General features: G+C 49.7%; 2 protein-coding genes across 3 annotated transcripts in view; one reads left to right on the forward strand and one right to left on the reverse strand.

The window, feature by feature from the left end:
* Positions 1 to 4,310: 4,310 nt before the first annotated feature.
* Positions 4,311 to 23,579, reverse strand: spty2d1.S (SPT2 chromatin protein domain containing 1 S homeolog). Its single transcript, NM_001137568.1, is given in 6 exon segments — positions 4,311 to 4,644; positions 4,726 to 4,803; positions 5,788 to 5,944; positions 6,483 to 8,369; positions 8,944 to 9,058; positions 23,353 to 23,579. Coding segments are annotated over 6 exon segments (2,406 nt in total). The 5' UTR covers positions 23,413 to 23,579; the 3' UTR covers positions 4,311 to 4,535.
* A 50-nt stretch (positions 23,580 to 23,629) lies between these two features.
* LOC108702811 (phosphatidylinositol glycan anchor biosynthesis class U protein) overlaps positions 23,630 to 25,922 on the forward strand; it is a 149,474-nt gene continuing 147,181 nt past the window's right edge. For both annotated transcript variants that reach the window (XR_005960838.1, XM_041561063.1), the window contains exon 1: positions 23,630 to 23,769. Coding sequence is in view for 1 of the 2 variants with exons in the window: in XM_041561063.1 (XP_041416997.1) it covers positions 23,766 to 23,769 (4 nt within the window). In the remaining variant the exon portion in view is untranslated. The remainder of the gene's footprint in view (positions 23,770 to 25,922) is intronic.

The raw sequence follows: 25,922 nt of genomic DNA on the forward strand, positions 1-25,922 counted from the left end.
AAGGGTTAACAGGGTTTGCCTTCAAACATTGAAAGGACCCCATTCCCCAGTGACCCTACAAGGACCCCCCATGACCGCTACAGGAAAGGGCCCCCCATTGACCCCATCCAGGCAGAGTGTCGGGGTGTTGGGAGATGAGGGTTCGGTTATGCAATTCACACATGGGCGCTATAAACCCATAAAATCACATGACTGTATTTACTCTGATGCAACGCCCCCCCCCCCCAAGAGACTTTGAGCTCAGTAAATAATTGATGGAATATACTGTGGCTTTGATAAACTGCCTGGGGGTGACAGGCACAGCTTGGGAAGTCTCTCCTGTGCCCAGTAGCTGATGGTGCGCCCCCTTAGTTTGGCACTGGCAGACAACACTCTGGGTAGAGTCACTCCAGGAATCTGCCCCCCCAATTTCTGCCACTCACTGCATTAACCCTTCACAAGTCACAATGTACAACACCTGCCAATCTTCACAGGAAAAACAGTAAAGGGCGGGACTAACAAAACTTAACTATATCACTGCCTGACTGCACTTAAATAAACCCCCTGGTACTTAAAGATAAAGTTCATGTTAAATGGATGCTTAGCAGGACAGTCACGCTCTCATCTGATAGTTTAACTTCCCCTTTAGAGAGAGGCTGAATAGAAAGGGCAATCATTCCAAACACACAGAGACCAATTGCACAGTTGTTTGGTTACTTTAGCTTACAAGCGCCAAAGCTACAAGTCTCAGTACTCCCCCTAGTGGCAGCAACATGGAACAAGGGGCAGACCTGGAGAATAAAGGAAGGTTCCATTTGCCTCCTTACAGTTGCTGGGTTTAAAGGGAAACTATTCACTGACATTAAGATGGCAGGAAAAATGTCTTATGCCCTCCCCCATAAATGATTACTAACATTTACCCCACCAGATAGGTATGTCTGTGGGTCAGAAAGAAATGGATCTGAGCAGTGGGACACATTCATTCCCAGTGGGTATCTGTCCTGGGAATGGCTCTGGTTTCCCAACATGATTGTGTCTAGTTTCCGCACTGCCTGTGCCACTAGCAGTTCTTTGTACCTGCCACTCTTCCTCAGACTCACACCTGGGGGTGAACTTGTCCTTTATAAAATGCCAGAGATAAGCAAATGGACTACAACCCAGCAACCCGTCAAAGGCTTCTATTAGGCACAAAGCCAGATGAGATGTCACCACTATAGCTAGGGGTAACATCCCATAATAACCAGTTGGAGGCACCTTAACTCCGATGATAATCAGTGTCCATAACCCAAAATGCACTGGTAGCTATTTATTATCCAATGGTCTAGGCAGACAAACCACATGACATAAAATGACATCATGTGACTGTAGAATGAGAGCAGCAGTATGACAGGTTGTGTACAGCAGCAGCACCAACTCCCTGACACACACAAAAGTCTGTAGAACAAAAATCATTCCTGGTATAAAAATAAAGGCAACCAATCTGATTGGAGAATAAAAGAAGCAGCTCCACCTGCAGCCTGGGACCATGACACCTTCCCAAAATGAGTGCAATGCTCTGTGGGGAGAATCATCCATCCCAGGATCAACCCCCGCTCCCGCCCCAACCACTTCACAGTCTCAGCTGCTGCTGCACAGCTTCAATGGCTTCGGCACTTCTCTGTAGCGTTTCCCAAATCTGAACGTCTTCCTGCAGATGCTCTACTGTTATCATCACCCCAACACTCCCCAGTACACACTGAATACTTAGAAACACCTCCTCCTGCACCCTAAATGTCCCTGGAAGAAAGGAATGAAGCACCCCATTGCTAGGATTTTACTCCCAACCTGCAATAAATTGCGGGAGGAGGGGGTGCCAGAGGATGCTGTCCTATGGGGAAATCCGCGCCTACCTCTGCCCCTTCCCTCAGTAAGGTATGTGACAAAGTGTGTGTGTGATAGAGTATAAATTAACTTGTGTATAGATAACGGTGAAAATACTTATTTACACATTATTAAATCTTATAGGTACAAAATGGGTGTTAGTTTGCCCATTCTCTCCAGGGCATTTGCCACAAAAGCAGATTGACCCCTTCAGTTCCTTGTCCCACTGTCTCATTAAATCTTTTAACTGTATTCACTTCTCATACTTATATTGATATTTTCACTCTGATGATTTTCTCTGCAATCACCCTTCAGTCTCAAATATTCCTATGCCTCCTCACTCCTTTATATATACATATAGCTATAAATATCTCTAATATTTATTAGATTTAGAATATTAATATATCTATTTCTTTGAACCTCAGCCCCTTTTGCTCCTGTCCTTCTTCTACCTCTTTGTTTCTGCTTTACGGCCACCTTTGCCTATTCCTCCCCACAATAAAAGTACTGTACTATCATGCCTCCTCTTTGGATCTTTTAACCCTTGGCCTTCTAAACCACCACACCACTCTGGTATTAATGCAGCATTCCCCCAGCTAACAGAATGCTTAAACATAAATTCTACACTTTTGTCATTATGTTAACCCCTTTGCCAAACACCTAGAAAGTAGGTTGTTGGCAGCCAAAGTAAAGGACATTTGTTGTACACGTCTTCCAGCTGTCATTACTTTAAGCAGTTGATTAATAACCAGTTTGTCCACTCTCAGTGCACATGAACATTTTTATTTCTCTTGAATGTAAGGCACTGCTTATACACAGACTAGCAAGATGGCTATTTTATCTGATGGACTGACTCGCCTTGCTTAATGTACATGCCATAGCAGGGGATTACAGGTGAACAATACAGGGGATTACAGTCTGAATGTTGAACAATGCAGGGGCCAGTTAATCTCTGTAGTGATAGCCTTTAAAATTTACACATGGTATGCAGACACAGCAGGCAGAGTTTCATGTGGGGGGCCACACAAGGGGGGTGGGTCGTGGGCCACCAGTTGGACAGCCGTGCTCTGGAGCAAACTCCCCTCTGTCCGACTCCAACATCAGATACCAGAGGCGTTACCCATGATGCACTGTACCTTCCCAAGCTGACCTATTCAGGCTTCTTCTATTCATATTCCAGTCAAATCAGTGCCTGGTTGCTAGGGTAATTTGGGCAATAGCAACCAGATTGTGGAGAGAGCTGCTGAATAAAGCTAAATAAGTCAAAAACCCCAAATATTAAAAAATTAAAATCAGTTGCATCTTCTCTCAGAATATCACTCTCTACATCATAGTAGCAGTTAACTCCAAGGCGAACAATCCCTTTAAGAGCATGCCTGTGTGTAACCTCTTCCCTCCCAGAGCATCCTCATCTAAACCCCTTACCTCCCATAGCCCCAAGTACATCACTGTGAAAGCAAGCCAAGCAGAAGGCAGGGATACATGGGAAACGAGTGGTAGCGGGTTTGTTTAATAAAAGCACATTTAGTGCAAGTAGATGATCAGAGGGACAGCTGCTTATGCTCCAGCAGCCTTTTCAGAGTTAAAAGTCTTAGGATTGCAGCTTATGATTAATGAATCAGGCTGGCAGACTGAAAAAATCCCCAAAAAAAAACCCAAAACACCTCGCTCTTGTATTTTGTGTCACAAACAGAACAGGTTTAAGACACAAGGGAGCACTATTTGTCCTTCTCTGGCCGTGGCTCAGTTAAAGGGAACATGTTCTTGCATGGCACCAGCATAGGGATCCTCCTCTCCAACGAGGCACAGGGAGTAGGAACACAGAGCCTGTCACTGGGAGGTGACAGCAGTTTCTCTGTGGCAGAAAGTTCCTACATGTACAGAAGATATAGATTATACACACACCTCCCTGGGTACCCTTATTTCCGTTTTCCTTATTTTATTTTTTTTAAACATTTTTTTTTGGGGGGGGGGGGGTACATAAATAAATCTTGCAAATTGCAAAAAATGGAGACCATTAACATTGGGTATGTTATACTCATGTTAATAAGTATTACAAACGGGGTGGGCTTGAGTGTAAACGTATCCGATGGACAGGATTTGCTATCCAGTGTAGAGCAGCAGGGTGTTAAACTCAGCACTAAAGGGTGGAATGATGCTGTAGTGCTACACTGTTCCTGGGTTTGTACTGTGCAGGGTGATAGAACACATTGGTCCACATCCCACAGCAAAACCCCCCCCCCTCCCTGAGGTAATTCTCCAACGCTGCCCATGGGCTCCCTAGCAAAATGAAGCCTGGCAAGCAATGCCCTAGTCATTAAGTGCACTTGTACAGGTTATAAATAAAGGCTACTCCCCCGGCAATGTAGAACTGTAAATAGATACGACATAGCGTGCAGCAGTGGCTCATAAACTCTCTCAATAATTTATTGGCTCCAATGAGCCGTCTCTAATGATAGATTTCTATATTATATAAAAGTCCATTTCACTCCATCACAACGGCAGCTTCCTGCACATTCAATCTTTGACCTGTGAGAACATTGCCAAAAAACTTAAAATAAAAATGGTTGTTTCCTGCATTAGTAAATCCGCTGGTAAAAAACAAAGAGGAGTCTACATGTCATTGTATAGGATCGAGTGCTTTTCCACCGTATGTTGTCTGTGCACTCGGCTTCCCATGAGCCAGGGATTCCTCGCTATCGACTCTTCATCTTCTTCGCTGACTTTAACTGCTTGGCTTTCTGCTTTAGCTCCTCCTCCTCACGCCTCAACTCCTCCAAGTCTTCCTGGATGCCCAATCGCAGGCTGGAAGGAGAAAACAGCACGTGACTCCCCATGTAACAACAGGTCTAATATAGATAAACACATTCTGCAATATATACTTACCTTCTTGCCTCTTCTTTCTGCTGCTCTCGAAAGCTGCTTTCCATGTACCTCAGGGCATAATCGCTCTCATCCCTGTACCTGCACATGAGAAACAAGTCAGTGGCATCCTAGTAATCCTGGCGCTATGCCATTTCTATCCCTAAATACATACAGATGGTGTCCCAGCTGGAAGCCATAAGGGACACCCATATGTCCCACTTACATATATTACATTACCAAGAAATTCCTACACACCGATGAGCAGTCAGCAATGGGGGTTCAATAGAGATTAGATTTGGATTAGAAAGTTTGGAATTCTAATTAAGCCTCCTAAATAGAATTTAATTTTGAGCTTTTTCCTCTTGGACAGAAATATCAGACTTGTGTTATAACATGTTTTCTGGACCTACTGAATCTGTTTCAAATATAAACCATCTTCAGAGAAGTAAATTAAAAAAAGAGTCTATAATAGATATACTGTATGTAATAATGATAAAATATGGTATAGCTGTTGCTAGAATCTCAGCTGTAAAAAGCAGGACAGGACTGCTGCTTCCAATGGGGATCAGATAGGATCTGTGCAGCCATTGGGACAAAATGCTCTGTTATACAGATAGCTAGAATCTCAGCTGCAATAAAGTAGGGCAGGACTGCTGCTTCCAATGGGTATCCATTCGCCTGGAATAAAGATACAGGCAACTCCAATTTTAGGGAGTAACACTACAGTAACCCCTGTGAAGAATCTTCAACAATAACTCTCATACACAACAATTACCTTTCAGCAAGTCCACCTTTCAACGTCCCATCCAAATGTATTTGCAACTTCAATATTGTAGAACAGGAAAGGATACGGCCAAAGGCAGAAGAACTGCAGTGTGCATTTATTGACAACATGTTTTGGGTGCAACAACCCTTTATCAAGTGTCTCAAAGCATGTGTCAATAAATGCACATTGCAGTTATTCTGCATTTGGCTGTATCCTTTCCTATTATACAATGCTACAGTAACCCCAATGAGTTTCCACTTACTGCTTCTGAGAACAGTTATAGAGGGTAGGCATATTCAGGAAAACAGCCTACTCACCTATTTCTGTCATAGCCAAATATTTCCCGAATGTGCTTGGATATTTCATCCTGGCATTCACCCCCGTCATCTATAAAATCATCCATCTCTGAATCATATTCATCATCGTCGTCAATTCTTCGTTTGTAAGAGCTGGTGATGGGAGGCAAAGGGCGACCTGAAAAATAAATCCATGCATTTCAGGTAGGAACATTGGCCTCCAGGATTATGGGGCATTTACATATATTAATACACATGCACTGTAGGACAATTGGTGACGTGGAACCTAGGGGTCCAACAGGCAATTGCTGGTAAATTTAGGTTAATCATTTTCCTAATTATATTAAATAAACAGTACAAGGGACAGTTTTCAACATTACAGCAATTAATATGTCTTGTGCTGAACATAGGATTTTGCCTATTGGTTTTATTAACCAGACAAACCCAATGGGAAGCCTCTGTATGAATAAGCCTCTCCCTTCAAACCAGTGACAGCCTGTTAGATACAGAGTAGCCGATTATATAGGCATCCCATTGGGCGGTTGTCTGACTTTGCTTTTTGAGATCAGGAAGGAGAATGATATTTGTTTAATTTTCAAATTTTTTCCTGTTTGGTACAAGAAATAACACAAAGCAGTCAAGGGGCCATGAAATTAACCGATGAATGGGTGCCTAACCGTAATGCACACTAAGCGCAAGCTGTCAGAGTGGCTTACCTGGTGGCTGCATGTTAGGTCTATGCCCAGGGGGCACTGCTGATCTCATTCCATTCATATGCCCATTGATGGACTTGGGTACAAAGTTCTTGGAAGATATGGTTTCAGCCACCACAGTACATTTTGGTTTTGCCATTGCCGATTGTCCTGTTGCTGAAGCAGCCACCGGCCGACCAGGTCCTGAGCCAAGGGAGGAACGAGCAGAAACCGAGATTGAAGTTGTGTTATGACGCACAGAGTTCGGTCCAGTTCCTGGCCGAGGAGAGGGGCCTTTAGGTGTACCACCTGTTGGAGGGCCACTACTGGGCCGCACTGCTCCTGAGCTGCTAGCCTGACGTGAATAATTGCTGGAGGAATTACCAGTACTGCTTGCACGTGGTGTTCCTGAACTGGAGGGTCGGGCAGAACCAGAACTAGCAGCAGGCTTGGCAGGAGCCATACTAGAATTGCTCCGTGGCCGGGCAAAACTAGAAACAGAACCGGATACTCCTGCTGGTTTCCCTGAACTAGCACCCGGTGCTCCTGTTGGCTTCCCTGAACCTGATGCTCCTGTTGGCTTCCCTGAAACAGAACGCGATGCTCCCACTGACCTTGCTGAACCAGAACCTGATGCTCCTGTTGGCTTCCCTGAACCCGATGCTCCCACTGACCTTGCTGAACCAGAAACTGATGCTCCTGTTGGCTTCCCTGAACCCGATGCTCCCACTGACCTTGCTGAACCAGAACCTGATACTCCTGTTGGCCTCCCTGAATCCGTTGCTCCTGTTGGCTTCCCTGAACCAGAACCAGATGCTCCCACTGACCTTGCTAAACCAGAACCTGATGCTCCTGTTGGCTTCCCTGACCGAGATCCCGACTCTCCCACTGACCTTGCTGAACCAGAACCTGATGCTCCTGTTGGCTTCCCTGAACCCGTGGCTCCTGTTGGCTTCCCTGAACCAGAACTTGACCTTGCTGAACTAGAACCTGATCCTCCCATAGGCTTTCCTGAACTAGAACCTGGTTTTTCAGAACTTCCAGATGGTCTCCCTGAAACAGAACTTGAACCTCCAGAAGAAGGACGCAGAGAAGTGGAACCGGAGGCTCGGGTAGAGTCATTTCTATTCTTGCAATCCCCTGTTGCACTGGGTCTAAAACCTTTGGCACCACAGTCCTTGGCAGAAGATGACTTTGTGGGAAACTTTGAATCTTTGGTATGGAATACGGACCCACTCTTCTCTTCTCTGCTTCTATTATCACTGGAGGACTTTCTGAAGGTACCATTCTGCTCAGTGGAGCTGGACTTTGAGTTTTCATGGGACCTTTTCTCTACCGAATGACTTCCTTTCAGCGAGTAATATTTGTCTCCAGAACCTTTACTGATTTTTACAACTTGCCCATTTCTCATTGGATCTTTTCTATCTGCCTTCTGGGCTTTCCTCTCTAGAAATTCCAACTCTTTGAGTTCTTCTGCGGTTCGGAGCCGTTCCTCTTTCTTCACAGGTCGGATCACTTCTACTGGTTCATGTTGCTTTCGTTCAGCGAGACGTAGCAGTTCTGTGAAGTTTAGCGCTGGAGGCGGGGGCTTCTTTCCAGGTGCTGCTTTAGCCACTTTCTGAGGGGGCATTTCCTCCTGTTCCTCCTCCCGCTCAGATTCAGACTGAGAGTACTCATACAATTCCTCCTCTGTCATATACTCCTCATCCTCCTCAGTGGACTGCATGCTTTCATTCGGACCCTCTTCCAGGCCGGAGCCTTTATGCTTTTTGGGCTTCTCTTCAACTGGAATCCCATTATAACCCCTGAAGTTGTCCTTTGTCCTGGAAGCCATGGCACGGGCTTTTCTATCATGTTTCAACTCCTTGCGTTTGGCCAACAACCCCTCCTTCTTCCTCTTTGCCTCAACCTCTGAAAGACATGACACCAACAATTCAATTCTACTCACTGGCATCTCTGTCCCCCAAACACTAGCATAGCTCTGCCCTTATTCCTCATTCTGCCCTAAAAAAAGTGGTATACTCTTATACTAGCATGGGCACAACAACACATGGATCTGCACCATCACAGGAAACATCTCCACCAATACCATAACTGCGCACTTGTTGGTGCAGTTTCTTCCTATGGACAATGCGTCAAATATACAGAAAATGAATGTTCTGGGCACACAATAACCCATATCCTCATCTGAGGAAGAGTATGGTAGATCCTACCCATTTGTAGATACAAAATAACACACAAGGAGCATTGGGTACATTTACCTACATCAGATGGCTAGGGAATATGCTACCATGAGTACGAATGGATGAAAAGAATACAAGAAATCTACCATGTGATGTGTACAGCACAGCCTGCTTGGAGTCCTTGTGGGATAAAGGTAAGCCTTAAAGGTTCAGGACACAAATGGCTCCTATTTAACAGATGGACCCCCAAGCATAGAGGCACATTAGCATCCCAAAGGATAAAGCTAGTGTGGGTAAGTTACCTTTGTTCTGTATCTCCTGATCTTTCTTCCTGAGGAAGGCCTGCACTGCTGCAGAATTCACACCTTTCACCTTCGGATCCTTGCGAGGGGGGCCCACAGCAAGACTGTACCTTTTCTATATGGGGAACAGAAACCGAGTTAAAGTAGTTGTTACTTTCCAAACACTTTTTTAAGCTCAGTTGTTTTAAAATTGTTCACCATAAACAAAGATTTTCCGTCTTTTTATTTTACAGCTTTCCCAAAATTGACTGTTTTAAAGTGAATGTTCCTGTCTCGAGTTTCAGTCTGACAGTTCAGTGACTCAGGTGCAGATTCTGAACTGTTACAATTTGCTACATTTACTTGATACAAATAGTTGCTCCATTTCTCAGTAGGATCTATGGGGAATTGCAACTATTGTATCAATTCTAACAGCTGCCTTTAATGAAACTCAGGGATTCCTTTCAGCAGGGACAAACACATGGATCAACTCATGAATCAACTTAGATACAGGGTCACTGAGCACCCTCCCAGAGTTGCTTTAGAAGGTTAAATATGAAAATTTGCACTTAAATATTAATAAAATGTCACAAATGGAAATAGTTGGGAAAAGTCTTTATTTCTGGGGAGCTGTCTGAAACGAACTGAAACAAGTGTTTGCAGGTGAACAACCCCTTTAATAGGGACCCTGATCGAAACAATTGGGAACAGGTTGCATTCAGCTTAATGGCCGCTCCTCATCTCTACACACCAACTACAGACAATTTATAAGCAGCTGCACCCACACACTATACACCCTGTGCCATACATGGGGTGGCACAGGGAAGCTCATTGAAAGGAGAGCAGGGAGGAAGAAGCCTGGATCACTAATGATCCACCCGCATGGCACTTGCTTGTAGCTCTACAAAACCGGAACATCTCTACTCAGGTGTGGGTCCAGTGGGGAATGTACCAGTAGCCTCCAGCTCCCAGAGCACATCTATTATTCACATCCTGCTTTTGCACGTCATTCCCACCCGCCCCTGCCCAGTGAGTTTACAATCTAATATCCCTATCACATTCCCATCTGCCCCTGCCCAATGAGCTTACAATCAAAGGTCCCTATCACATTTCCATCAGCCCCCATCACATTTGCATCAGTCCCTGCCCCAGTGAGCTAACAATCTAAGACCCCTATCATATTGCTATCAGTTCCTGCCTCAGTGAAATTACAATCTAAGGTCCCCATCGCATTCATCAGTCCCTGCCCAGTGAGATTACAGTGTAAGGTCCCTATCACAGTCACACACACAAGGGCAGTTTTATCAGGAGCCAGCTAAGCTGCCTGTATGTAATAGGGGTGTGGGAGGACCATACTCAGAGCCAGAAGAATACACACTCCCTGCAGATGGTGCCACCTGGCTGGTATCAAACACAGGACCCCAAGACAGCAATACTGCACCTCCTTAAATTCACCTAAACCCCAGGAACTAATATTGTTCTAGGGGGCTTTGATTATAGGCTTAAAAGGGAGCTGAAAACGTACAGAAGTACTTGCCTCACCACTATGAGCTGCTTTATAGCTGGTCTCATTCTCCCCAGCATGTATCTGGCCTGTATACAATGTAATGCACCCACCTAGTGTCATACATGTGGCACATTACCAACTGAACCTCACTCCACCCAGCATGTTCCAGTGACAAGCTCCAGATGAACCACAATTTGTCTGCGTGCTTACCCCTGAGCCCATGTCCTTAATCACTTACCGAGGTGCTCAAGTGCCCAAAAGGACAAGCTGCTGCTGAACTACACCTCTCAGTACCAACAATGCAGCGAGTGAGAAATATTATTGCCAATGGATCAGTGTCTAGGGAAATTAGTAATCAGGGGGAGGGGGGACTAGTTGGAACATAGATACAGCTACATTCTATACACTCTCCAACATCTCACACACAGAATTTCTGACTGGTCTGAGGGGAATCAGGATTTTTTTCATTGGGACCTTTCTGTATCTTTCTTTCCTTTCCCAATTAGTCTCAGCGGTAAGCATGATAGGAAACAGTTAGTTTAGGTTTTGGAGATGGGCAAAAGCTAAATGTGTTGCCCCAGATAAGCAAGGAAACTGTACAAGCTCTAGCACAGGTGAGTGCATGTGTCTGTCTGCTTGCTCAGCTCCCATACGGACGGATCTGCTCCATTGGCTGAAGTCTCACCAGGGCCTCTTCTGGGGAATTATTACTCTTGGACCTCCTTTCCCCGTGTAATTCCCTGGCATTTAACCCTTAAAGTGGAACTATTGTGAAAATTAAAATTTAATATAAGCTTCAGCTTACTGAAATAAGAAACTAAATACAATCAATTAAAAATATTGCACCGTTTCTGAAATAATCATCAAATTTATATTCACTATCCCTCTCTTAGCATCAGTTTCTCCTCATTTAGGAGTTTTGCCTAGAAGATTTACTAGAGCTCTCTTTCTCTCACACACAGACAAACACACACAGTTCTCGCTCTCTCTCACACACACACACCGTGTTCTCGCTCTCTCTCTTACACATGCACACACACACACACCGTGTTCTCGCTCTCTCTCGCACGCACATTGTGTTCTCGCTCTCTCTCGCACGCACATTGTGTTCTCGCTCTCTCTCGCACGCACATTGTGTTCTCGCTCTCTCTCGCACGCACATTGTGTTTTCGCTCTCTCTCGCACGCACATTGTGTTCTCGCTCTCTCTCTCGCACGCACATTGTGTTCTCGCTCTCTCTCTCGCACGCACATTGTGTTCTCTCTCTCTCTCTCGCACGCACATTGTGTTCTCGCTCTCTCTCGCACGCACATTGTGTTCTCGCTCTCTCTCGCACGCACATTGTGTTCTCGCTTGTTCTCAGGGTTCTATCTTATACACACACACCGGGTTCTCTATCTCACACACACACCGGGTTCTCCTACACACACACACACAGGGTTCTCTATCTCGCACACACACCGGGTTCTCTATCTCGCACACACACCGGGTTCTCTATCTCTCACACACACATCGGGTTCTCTATCTCACACACACACACACACACACCGGGTTCTCTATCTCACACACACGCGCGCGCGCGCGCACACACACCGGGTTCTCTATCTCACACACACGCGCGCACACACACCGGGTTCTCTATCTCACACACACGCGCACACACACCGGGTTCTCTATCTCACACACACACGCACCGGATTCTCTCTCACACACACACACACACACCGGGTTCTCTATCTCTCACACACACGCACGCCGGGTTCTCTATCTCTCACACCGGGTTCTCTATCTCACACACACACCACCGTGGTTCTCTATCTCTCACACACACACACGCCGGGTTCACACACGCCGGGTTCTCTATCTCTCACACACACACGCCGGGTTCTCTATCTCTCACACACACACACCGGGTTCTCTATCTCTCACACACACACACACGCCGGGTTCTCTATCTCTCACACACACACGCCGGGTTCTCTATCTCTCACACACACACACACGCCGGGTTCTCTATCTCACACACACACACGCCGGGTTCTCTATCTCACACACACACACGCCGGGTTCTCTATCTCACACACACACGCACACCGGGTTCTCTATCTCTCACACACATGCACACACACCGGGTTCTCCATCTCACACATGCACACACACCGGGTTCTCCATCTCACACACGCACGCACCGGGTTCTCCATCTCACACACGCACGCACCGGGTTCTCCATCTCACACACGCACGCACCGGGTTCTCCATCTCACACACACCGGGTTCTCCATCTCACACACACCGGGTTCTCCATCTCACACACGCACACACCGGGTTCTCCATCGCACACACCGGGTTCTCCATCTCACACACACCGGGTTCTCCATCTCACACACACCGGGTTCTCCATCTCACACACGCACACCGGGTTCTCCATCTCACACTCCATCTCACACACGCACGCACCGGGTTCTCCATCTCACACTCCAGCTCACACGCACGCACCGGGTTCTCCATCTCACACACGCACGCACCGGGTTCTCCATCTCACACACGCACGCACGCACCGGGTTCTCCATCTCACACACACACGGACCGGGTTCTCCATCTCACACACACACGGGGTTCTCTATCTCACACACACACGCACCGGGTTCTCTATCTCACACACAAACCGGGTTCTCTATCTCATATACACACACAAACCAGGTTCTCTATCTCATATACACACACACCGGGTTCTCTATCTCATATACAAATCAGTAAAGGTGCCACACTTACACTGAATCACCTTTTGAAGCGTCGGGTGCAAAGCTGTGTTCCTCTCTGCTAAGGAATATATCCACAATAAAGCATTAAATCCAGCAGCATATCTATATGAGATAGAGAACCCGGTGTGTGTATGTATATGAGATAGAGAACCCGGTGTGTGTGTGTATGAGATAGTAAAGCAATAAATCCAGCAGCACTCCGATATGTGATTCAATTGTTTATTCGTGCCATTAGCAAAGCGACTTTTTGGGCTATTCAAGCCCTTTATCAAGCTTGATAAAGGGCTGGAATAGCCCGAAACTATGCTTTCCTAATGGCACGAATAAACAATTGAATCACATATCGGAGTGCGCAATGGATTTAATTGCCTTTACTATCCATACACACACACACCTACACACACCACACCGGGTTCTCTCTCTCTCACACACACACACACACCACACCGGGTCCTCTCTCTCACACACACACACACACCGGGTTTCTCTCCTCACACACACACCGGGTTCTCTCTCTCACACACACACACACACCCACCGGGTTCTCTCTCTCTCACACACACACCCACACCGGCGTTCTCCTCTCTCTCACACCACACACACACACCACCGGGTTCTCTCTCTCTCTCTCACACAACACACCACCGGGTTCTCTCTCTCTCTCTACACACACACACCGGCGTTCGTCTCTCTCTCTCACACACACACACACAGCGGTTCTCTTCTCTCTCTCACACACACACACACACCGGGTTCTCTCTCTCTCTCACACACACACACACCGGGTTTCTCTCTACTCTCCACACACACACCACACCGGGTTCTTCTCTCTCTCACACCACACACACACACACCGGGTTCTCTCTCTCTCACACACACACACACACCGGGTTCTCTATCTCATATACACACACCGGGTTCTCTATCTCTCTCACACACACACGCACCGGGTTCTCCAGCTCATACACACACGCACCGGGTTCTCTCATACAGACACCGGGTTCTCCAGCTCATACACGCACACGGGTTCTTCCAGCTCATACACACACCGGGTTCTCCAGCTCATACACACACACGCCACACCGGGTTCCAGCCTACACACACACGCAACACCGGGTCTCCAGCTCATTACACACACACGCACACCGCGGTTCTTCCACCTCATACACACGCACACCGGGTTCTCCACCTCATACACACACGCACACCGGGTTCTCCACCTCATACACACACGCACACCGGGTTCTCCACCTCATACACACACGCGCACACCGGGTTTCTCACCTCATACACACACACACCACACCGGGTTCTCCACCTCATACATCTCTCCACCTCATTCACACACACACACGCACACCGGGGTTCTCCACCTCATACAACACCAGCACACCGGGTTCTCCAGCCTCATACACACACACACGCCACCACCGGGTTTCTCAGCTCATACACACAGCACACCGGGTTCTCAGCTCATCACACCACACGCACACCGGGTTCTCCAGCTCATACACACGCACACCGGTTCTCCACCTCATACACACACACGCACACCGGGTTCTCCACCTCATTACACCACACACGCACACCGGGTTCTCCACCTCATACACACAACACGCCACACCGGGTTCTCCAGCTCATACACACCACACGCACACCGGTTCTCCAGCTCATACACACACACGCACACCGGGGTTCGTCCAGCTCATTACACACACACGCAACGGTTTCTCAGCTCATACACACACAACGCACACCGGGGTTCTCCAGCTCATACACACACACGCACACCGGGTTCTCCAGCTCATACACAACACAGCACACCGTGGTTCTCCAGCTCATACACACACACGCACCACCGGGTTCTCCAGCTCATACACACACACGCACCACCGGTTCTCCAGGCTCATACACACACACGCACACCGGGTCGTTCTCCAGCTCATACACACAACACGCACACCGGGTTTCAGCTCATACACACACACGACACCGGGTTCTCCAGCTCATACACACAACACGCACACCGGGTTCTCCAGCTCATACCACACACACGCCACACCGGGTTCTCCAGCTCATACACACACACGCACCCACCGGGTTCATCCAGCTCATACACACACACGCACACCGGGTTCTCCAGTCATTTACACACACACAGGCCACCGGGGTCTCAGCTCATACACACACGCACGCACACCGGGTTCTCCAGCTCATACACACACACGCCACACCGGGTTCTCCAGCTCATACACACACACGCACACCGCGGGTTCTCCAGCTCATACACACAACACGCACACCGGGTTCTCCAGCTCATACACACACACGCACACCGGGTTCTCCAGCTCATACACACACACACGCACACCGGGTTCTCCAGCTCATACACACACACGCACACCGGGTTCTCCAGCTCATACACACACACGCACACCGGGTTCTCCAGCTCATACACACACACGCACACCGGGTTCTCCAGCTCATACACACACACGGCCCACACGGGTTCTTCCAGCTCATACACACACGGCACACCGGGTTCTCCAGCTTCATACACACACGCACACCGGTTTCCAGGCTCATACACACCACGCACCACCTCTTCTCCAGCTCTTAACACACACACACACACCACCGGGTTCTCTCTCTCTCACCCACACACACACCGGGTTCTCTCTCTCTCACACACCCCACAACCGGGTTCTCTCTCTCTCACACAACCCCACACAAACACCGGGTTCTTCTCTCTCACACCACACACACACCGGGTTTCTCTCTCTCACTCACACACACCGGCGTTTCTCTCTCCCACCAACACACCACACACCGGTTCTCTTCTCTCACACAACACACCCACACACCGGTTCTCTCTCTCTCTCACACACACACACACCGGGTTCTCTCTCTCTCCACACACAACACACCACCGGGTTCTCTCTCTCTCCACACACACACACCACCGGGTTCTCTCTTCTCACACACACACAACGGGTTCTCTCTTCTCACACACACACAACGGGTTCTCTTCTCTCTCACACACACACACGGTTCTCTCCTCTCACACACACACACCGGGTTCTCTCTCTCTACTCACACACACACCGGGTTCTTCTCTCTCTCACACACACAACCGGGTTCTCTCTCTCCTCACACACACACACCACAACACCACCGGGTTCTCTCTCTCACACACACACACACACCGGGTTCTCTCTCTCACACACACACACACACCGGGTTCTCTCTCTCACACACACACCACACACCGGGTCTCTCTCTCACACACAACACACAACACCGGGGTTCTCTCTCTCACACACACAACACACACCGGGTTCTAACTCTCTCACACACACCACACACACCGGGCCCCTTTTCTCTCTCTCACACACACACACACACCGGGTTCTCTCTCTCACACACACAACACACCACCGGGGTTCTCTCTCTTCCACACACACACACACACCGGGTTCTCTCTCACACACACACACACACCGGTTCTCTCTCTCTCCACACACACACACACACCGGGGTTCTCTCTCTCTCTCACACACACCACCACACCGGTTCTCTGCTCTCTCTCACACACACACACACCGGGTTCTCTCTCTCTCTCACACACACACACACCGGGTTCTCCTCTCTCACACACACACCACACACCGGGTTCTCTCTCTCACACACCACCACCACACCGGTCTCTCTCCTCTCACACACACACACACACCGGGTTCTCTCTCTCTCACACACCACCACACACACACCGGGTCCTTCTCCACACACACACACAACACCGGTTGTTCTCTCTCTCACACACACACACCGGGTTTCTCTCTCTCTCTCACACACACACCACACCGGGTTCTCTACTCATCACACACCGGGTTCTCTCTCTCTCTCACACACACACACACCGGGTTTCTCTCTCTCTCTCACACACACACCACACCGGGTTCTCTCTCTCTCTCACACAACACACCGGGTTCTCTCTCTCTCACACACCACACACACCTGGGTTCTCTCTCTCTCACACACACACACACACACCGGTTCTCTCTCTCTCACACACACACACACCGGGTTCTCTCTCTCTCACACACACACAGCACACCGGGTTTCTTCTCTTCCTCCACACGGGTTCTCTCTCTCTCACACACACACCACACGGTTCTCTCTCTCTCACACACACACACACCGGGTTCTCTCTCTCTCACACACACAACACACCGGGTTCTCTCTCCTCCCAACACACACCACACCGGGTTCTCTCTCTCTCACACACACCGGGTTTTCTCTCTCTCTCACACACACACCCACACACCACCGGTTCTCTCCTCTCACACACACACACACACCGGGTCTCCTTCTCTCTCCACACACACACACCACCGGGTTCTCTCTCTCTCACACAACACACACACCGGGTTTCTCTCTCTCTCACACACACACACACCGGGTTCTCTCTCTCCTCACACACACACACACACACACGGGTTCTCTCTCTCTCTCTCACCACACACACCGGGTTCTTTCTCTCTCACACACACACACAACCGGGTTTCTCTCTCTCTCACACACACACACACCGGGTTCCTCTCTCTCAACACACACCACACACCGGGTTCTCTCTCTCTCACACACACACACACCGGGTTCTCTCTCTCTCACACACACAGCCACCGGGTTCTCCTCTCTCACACACACACCCGGGTCTCTCTCTCTCACACACACACACCGGGTCTCTCCTCTCACACACACCGGGTTCTCTCTCTCTCTCACACACACAGGGTTCTCTCTCTCTCTCTTCACACAACACCACACCGGGTTCTCTCTCTCTCACACACACACACCGGTTCTCTCTCTCTCTCAACACACACACACCGGGTTCTCTCTCTCACACCACACACACCGGGTTCTCTCTCTCACCCACGGGGTTCTCTCCTCTCACACACACACACCGGGTTCTCTCTCTCACACACACCACACCGGGTTCTCTCTCTCACACACACACACCGGGTCTCTCCTCTCTCACACACACAAACCACCGGGTTCTCTCTCTTCTCTCACACACACACACCGTTTCTCTCTCTCTCACACACACACAGTTCTCTCTCTCTCACACACACACCGGGTTCTCTCTCTCTCTCACACACACACACACCGGGTTCTCTCTCTCTCACACACACACACACCGGGTTCTCTCTCTCTCACACACACACACACCGGGTTCTCTCTCTCTCACACACAACCACACACCGGGTTCTCTCTCTCTCACACACACACACACCGGGTTTCTCTCTCTCTCACACACACACACACCGGGTTCTCTCTCTCTCAACACACACACACACAACCGGGTTCTCTCTCTCTCAACACACACAACACCGGGTTCTCTCTCTCTCACAACACACACACACCGGGTTCTCTCTCTCTCACACACACACCGGGTTCTCTCTCTCTCACACACACACACACCGGGTTCTCTCTCCTCACACCACACACACCGGGTTCTCTCTCTCTCACACACACACACCGGGTTCTCTCTCTCTCACACAACACACCCACCGGGTTCTCTCTCTCTCACACACACACACCCACCGGGTTCTCTCTCTCTCACACACACACACCCACCGGTTTCTCTCTCTCTCTCACACACACACACCCACCGGGTTCTCTCTCTCTCTCACACACACACACCACCGGGTTCTCTCTCTCTCACACACACACACCCACCGGGTTCTCTCTCACACACACACACACACACCGGGTTCTCTCTCTCTCACACACACACACCGGGTTCTCTCTCTCTCTCACACACACCGGGTTCTCTCTCTCTCACACACACACACACCGGGTTCTCCCTCTCTCTCACACACACCGGGTTCTCTCTCTCTCTCACACACACCGGTTCTCTCTCTCTCACACACACACACCGGGTTCTCTCTCTCTCACACACACACACCACCGGGTTCTCTCTCTCTCACACACACCAACACACCGGGTTCTCTCTCTCTCACACACACCGGGGTTTCTCTCTCTCTCACACACACCGGGTTTCTCTCTCTCTCACACACACCGGTTCTCTCTCTCTCACACCACACACACACCGGGTTCTTCTCTCACACACACACACACACCGGGTTCTCTCTCTCTTCACCACACACACACCCGGGTTCTTCTCTCTCCACACCACCCGGGTTCTCTCTCTCTCACACACACACACACTGGGTTCTCTCTCTCTCACACAGGGGTTCTCTCTCTCTCACAACACACCACACACGGGTTCTCTCTCTCACACACACACAACACACACACACCGGGTTCTCTTCTCTTCACACACACACACACGGGTTCTCTCTCTCTCACACACACACACACCCGGATGTTCTCTCTCTCTCACACACACACACACCGGGTTCTCTCTTCTCGACACACGGGTTCTCTCTACTCTCCACAACACACACACACCGGGTTCTCTCTCTCTCACACACACCACCGGGTTCTCTCTCTCACACACGGGTTCTCTCTCTCTCTCACACACACACACCGGGTTCTCTCTCTCCTCACACACACACACACACCGGGTTCTCTCTCTCTCACACACACACGGTTCTCTCTCTCTCACACACACACACACACCGGGTTCTCTCTCTCTCACACACACACACACACAGGGTTCTCTCTCTCTCTCACACACACCACACACACACAGGGTTCTCTCTCTCTCTCTCACACACACCGGGTTCTCTCTCACACACACACACTTCACACCACACACACACACCGGGTTCTCTCTCTCTCTCACACACACACACCACGGGTTCTCTCTCTCTCTCACACACACACACACCGGTTCTCTCTCTCTCTCTCACACACACACACACACCGGTTCTCTCTCTCTCCTCACCACACACACAACACCGGGTTCTCTCTCTCTCTCTCACACACCACAACACACACACCGGGTTCTCTCTCTCTCTCACACCACACACCACCGGTTCTCTCTCTCTCTCACACACACACACACCGGGTTCTCTCTCTCTCACACACACCAAACACACCGGCGTTCTCTCTCTCTCACACACACACACACCGGGTTCTCTCTCCTCTCCTCTCCTCACACCACACCACACACACATCACCGGGTTCTCTCTCTCTCACACACACACACCACACCGGGTTGTCTCTCTCTCAGCACACACACACACACCGGGTTCTCTCTCTCTCACACACACACACACACCGGTTCCTCTCTCTCTTCACACACACACACCCGGGTTCTCTCTCTCTCACACACACACACACCGGGTTCTCTCCTCTCTCACACCACACACACACACACACCGGGTTCTCTCCTCTCACCACACCACACACACCCGGGTTCTCTCTCTCCACACACACACACCGGGTTCTTCTCTCTCACACACACACCGGTTCTCTCTCTTCTCACACACACACCACACACACCGGGTTCTCTCTCTCTCACACACACACACCGGGTCTCTCTCTCTCACACACACACACCGGGTTCTCTCTCTCTCTCAACACACACGACCACACAGCCGGGTTCTCTCTCTCTCACACACACCCACCGGGTTCTCTCTCTCACACACACACACACCGGGTTCTCTCTTCTCACACACACACACACACGGGTTCTCTCTCTCTCACTCACACACACACACACCGGGTTCTCTCTCTCTCACACACACACACACACACACACCGGGTTCTCTCTCTCTCTCACACACACACACACCGGGTTTCTCTCTCTCTCTCACACACACACACCGGGTTCTCTCCTCTCTCACACACACACACCGGTCTCTCTCTCTCTCTCACACACACACCACACACCGGTTCTCTCTCTCTCTTCAACACACACCGGTTCTCTCTCTCTCCACACCACACCGGTTCTTCTCTCTCACACACACACACCACCGGGTTCTCTCTCTCTCAACACACCCGGTTCTCTCTCTCTCACACACACGGGTTCTTCTCTCTCACACCACACACTGGTTCTCTCTCTCTCACACACACACACACCTGGTTCTCTCTCTCTCACACACACACACACCGGGTTCTCTCTCTCTCACACACACACACACCGGGTTCACTCTCTCTCACATCTACACACACACACACGACACACACACACACCGGGTTCTCTCTCTCTCACACACACACACCGGGTTCTCTCTCTCTCACACACACACACCGGGTTCTCTCTCTCTCACACACACACACCGGGTTCTCTCTCTCTCACACACACACACACCGGGTTCTCTCTCTCTCACACACACACACACACACCGGGTTCTCTCTCTCTCACACACACACACACCGGGTTCTCTCTCTCTCACACACACCGGGTTCTCTCTCTCTCACACACACACACAGGGTTCTCTCTCTCTCACACACACACACAGGGTTCTCTCTCTCTCACACACACACACACACACACACACAGGGTTCTCTCTCTCTCACACACACACAGGGTTCTCTCTCTCTCACACACACACACACACACAGGGTTCTCTCTCTCTCACACACACACAGGGTCTCACACACACACACACCACCACACCGGGTCTCTCTCTCTCTCACACACACACACACACACCGGGTTCTCTCTCTCTCACACACACACACACCGGGTTCTCTCTCTCTCACACACCGGGTTCTCTCTCTCTCACACACACACCGGGTTCTCTCTCTCTCACACACACACACCGGGTTCTCTCTCTCACACACACACACACACCGGGTTCTCTCTCTCACACACACACACACACACACAGGGTTCTCTCTCTCACACACACACAGGGTTCTCTCTCTCACACACAGGGTTCTCTCTCTCTCACACACACACACACACAGGGTTCTCTCTCTCACACACACACACACACAGGGTTCTCTCTCTCACACAGACACACACACACAGGGTTCTCTCTCTCACACACACACACACACAGGGTTCTCTCTCTCACACACACACACACACAGGGTTCTCTCTCTCTCACACACACACACACACACAGGGTTCTCTCTCTCTCTCTCTCTCTCACACACACACACACACAGGGTTCTCTCTCTCTCTCACACACACACACACACCGGGTTCTCTCTCTCTCTCACACACACACACACCGGGTTCTCTCTCTCTCTCACACACACACACACCGGGTTCTCTCTCTCTCACACACACACACACACACACCGGGTTCTCTCTCTCTCTCACACACACACACCGGGTTCTCTCTGTCTCTCACACACACACACCGGGTTCTCTCTCTCTCACACACACACACACCGGGTTCTCTCTCTCTCACACACACACACCGGGTTCTCTCTCTCTCTCACACACACACCGGGTTCTCTCTCTCTCTCACACACACACACACACCGGGTTCTCTCTCTCTCTCACACACACACACCGGGTTCTCTCTCTCTCTCACACACACACACCTGGTTCTCTCTCTCTCTCACACACACACACCTGGTTCTCTCTCTCTCTCACACACACACACCTGGTTCTCTCTGTCTCACACACACACACATCGGGTTCTCTCTCTCTCACACACACACACCGGGTTCTCTCTCTCTCTCACACACCGGGTTCTCTCTCTCTCACACACACACACACCGGGTTCTCTCTCTCTCACACACACACACACCGGGTTCTCTCTCTCTCACACACACACACACACCGGGTTCTCTCTCTCTCACACACACACACACCGGGTTCTCTCTCTCTCACACACACACACCGGGTTCTCTCTCTCTCACACACACACCCCGGGTTCTCTCTCTAACACACACACACACCCCGGGTTCTCTCTCTCTCTCACACACACACACCGGGTTCTCTCTCTCTCTCACACACACCGGGTTCTCTCTCTCTCTCTCTCACACACACACCCGGTTCTCTATCATACGAACACCGGATTCTCTCACACACATCAGCCTCGCTTTCACACAATGGCCACTATCAGACGCCGGCCTCTCTCTCACAAAGTTAAGGCATGTAAAACGTCGGTGCCCACACACTGGACATCCTACACATAGCGCACCTCTAGGCTCCTCTCACTCCCAAACGCGCCCCGCACTTCTACCGACATAACCAGCTGAGCCTTCCCTTCCCCCACAACTGACCATTACACCGTCCGGCCCCGGTTTGGCGGCAGCCATTCTCAGCACACTGTGGAAATCCATCCCCGCACCAAATCCACTCCCCCGGTACCATGGGCTCCAAACTGCGACGCACTTGGAACCCAGAAACTGACACAGGGCTACGTCATCGCTGCACACCGTATCACTTCCGCCCAAACCAAAGCTACTAGGGCGGAACTTCCGGACACAACTTTATTCTCACGTGATCCCCACGGCCGAATTCTGGGTAGCTGATAGTTCCAAGTTGATAACAGGCCGTGGATGACGTCACGCACACGCGAACGTCTCGGGGAACGCCTCCGTCACGTGACATTCGGTGCATAGTCGGCGCCTTCTTCAAATGGTAGTCAATCGGGGATTGCCTGGAGAAGAACCCTGCCACAGTGCTCCACTGAATGAGTATGTGGTTGAGCTGGGCAGCATTAGGTTTTTTCGTGGGGCAGGATTTTACTCCGGTTTTTCCCTTACTGTAATATCGAGGCGCTTGTGAAATACGGGGGCGTTTACTATTCAGTGGAGGCTGCTAATCTTTTACATACTTGGTGGCTTGTTGTGCTCCTAATATTAGGGGGTGATTACAGCCAACTTCTATGTGACGTGTATTTAGATTTTCGGTGGTTGTGCTGATGAGTTTTGAGGGTTTTTTTTAAGGGAGGGTGTTGACTTTTTTGTGTACTTCCTACCTGCCCTCTGCCCCCTTTGTGTGCCATGCCCTGCCTGCCCCGTGCTCCCTCTGTGTGCCCTGCCTGCCCCGTGCTCCCTCTGTGTTCCATGCCCTGTCTGCCCTCTGCCCCCTCTGTGTTCCATGCCCTGTCTGTGTTCCATGCCCTGCCTGCTCTCTGCCCCCTCTGTGTTCCAAGCCCTGCCTGCCTGCCATCTGCCCCCTCTTTGTTCCAACACAGAGGGGGCAGAGGGCAGGCAGGGCATGGAACACAGAGAGGGCAGGCAGGGCATGGAAAACAGAGGGGGCAGAGGGCAGGCAGGGCACACAGTGGGAGCATAGGGCAGGCAGGGCATGGAACGCAGAGGGGCAGAGGGCAGACAGGGCATGGAACACAGAGCGGGCAGAGGGCAGCAGGGCATGGAACACAGAGGGGGCAGAGGGCAGGCAGGGCATTGAACACAGAAGGGGCAGAGGGCAGGCAGGGCATGGAACACAGAGGGAACATAGGGCAGGCAGGGCATGGAACAAAGAGGGGGCATAGGGTGGTCAGGCAGGGCATGAAATTCAGTGGGAGCATAGGGCAGGCAGGTGACACGGAAAGGGAGCAGAGGGCAGGCAGGGCATGGAAAACAGAGGGAGCATAGGGCAAGCAGGGCACACAGTGGGAGCATAAGGCAGGCAGGGCATGAAACACAGAGGGAGCAGGGCATGGAACACAGAGGGAGCATAGGGCAGGCAGGGAATGCCTGCCCTATGTCCCCTCTTTGTTCTATGCCCTGCTTGCCTGCCCTATGCTCCCTCTCTGTGTCACCTGCCTGCCTATGCTCCATCTGTGTTCCAAGCCCTGCCTGCCCTATGCACCCTCTCTTCCCTGCCTGCCTGCCCTATGCCTCCTCTGTGTGCCACAGAAGGCGTATCGGCAGCGGAGAAAATTCATATGCACTGTTTTTATTTGGGGTCCACACATGCCAGCTGTTTGGTATATCTATGCATACTGGGCATCAAACTGTTCCATAGGCCCTTGGTGTCAATATTTAGGGTGTTTTACAATTGTTTGTAAAAAATTGGGTGAGATAAATGCAGCCAATTGCAATATTTTTAGGTGATTTTTCAGAAATGTTTTGCCTTTAGTGTTGCTTTGCAGTATGGTAATTTGAAGTAGAGAGACATAATTACCTATTATTACATATATTTGGTATATTACAAATACCAAATCTGTTTGTTTTGTTCATAACATAAAATTTGGTATTAATCCCTATTTTGTGAAATATGGTAATTCATTCCATTTTTGTTTTGCTATTAAGAGCTCTAAATCTGTTTGCGGAAATATTCAAACTGAGGCTGGTTTAGAAAACTCCGGATCTCCCAAATTAAAGCAATGTATAGTTTTCCTAGGTAAACTACATATCCCCCCCTAGAGGTTCAAAAAAAACCTCTGGCACTGAGTACAATTGAAATATAAAATTCTGCTGGCCCTTAAAAGGGTTAAAACATACTTAGGGATTGCTGGTGCCAAGAGTTGCCTAGTATAAGAAAATTTTCCTAACAAGGATGTTTCTGCAGGGACTTTTAACTCTTCAAGGCAATGGCGCACACAAAATAGACAATTAGTGATAATTGGATTTGCTAAAATGCTGTGTGTTTTAGCAGAGGTAATTCTTAGTATTGTCTATGCCAGGGTATTTATTTGGTGTTTTGTAGCCACAAGTATCTGCCTGTAGTAGCTCAATGTGTTATTGCCCTTATGCTGATGGCACACAGGGAGATTAGTCGCCTGCAGTTACAGGAACAGTAACATTTAAAAAAGCGATGTAAAGCAATACATTTTTTCTAAGTCCCAAAAAGTGCTAGTGTCTTTTCTATTTTCAAGGGTTATAGGTTGCAAAAG

Source organism: Xenopus laevis, chromosome 4S, assembly GCF_017654675.1.
Source record: "Xenopus laevis strain J_2021 chromosome 4S, Xenopus_laevis_v10.1, whole genome shotgun sequence".
In the NCBI taxonomy this organism is placed as follows: Eukaryota; Metazoa; Chordata; class Amphibia; order Anura; family Pipidae; genus Xenopus; species Xenopus laevis.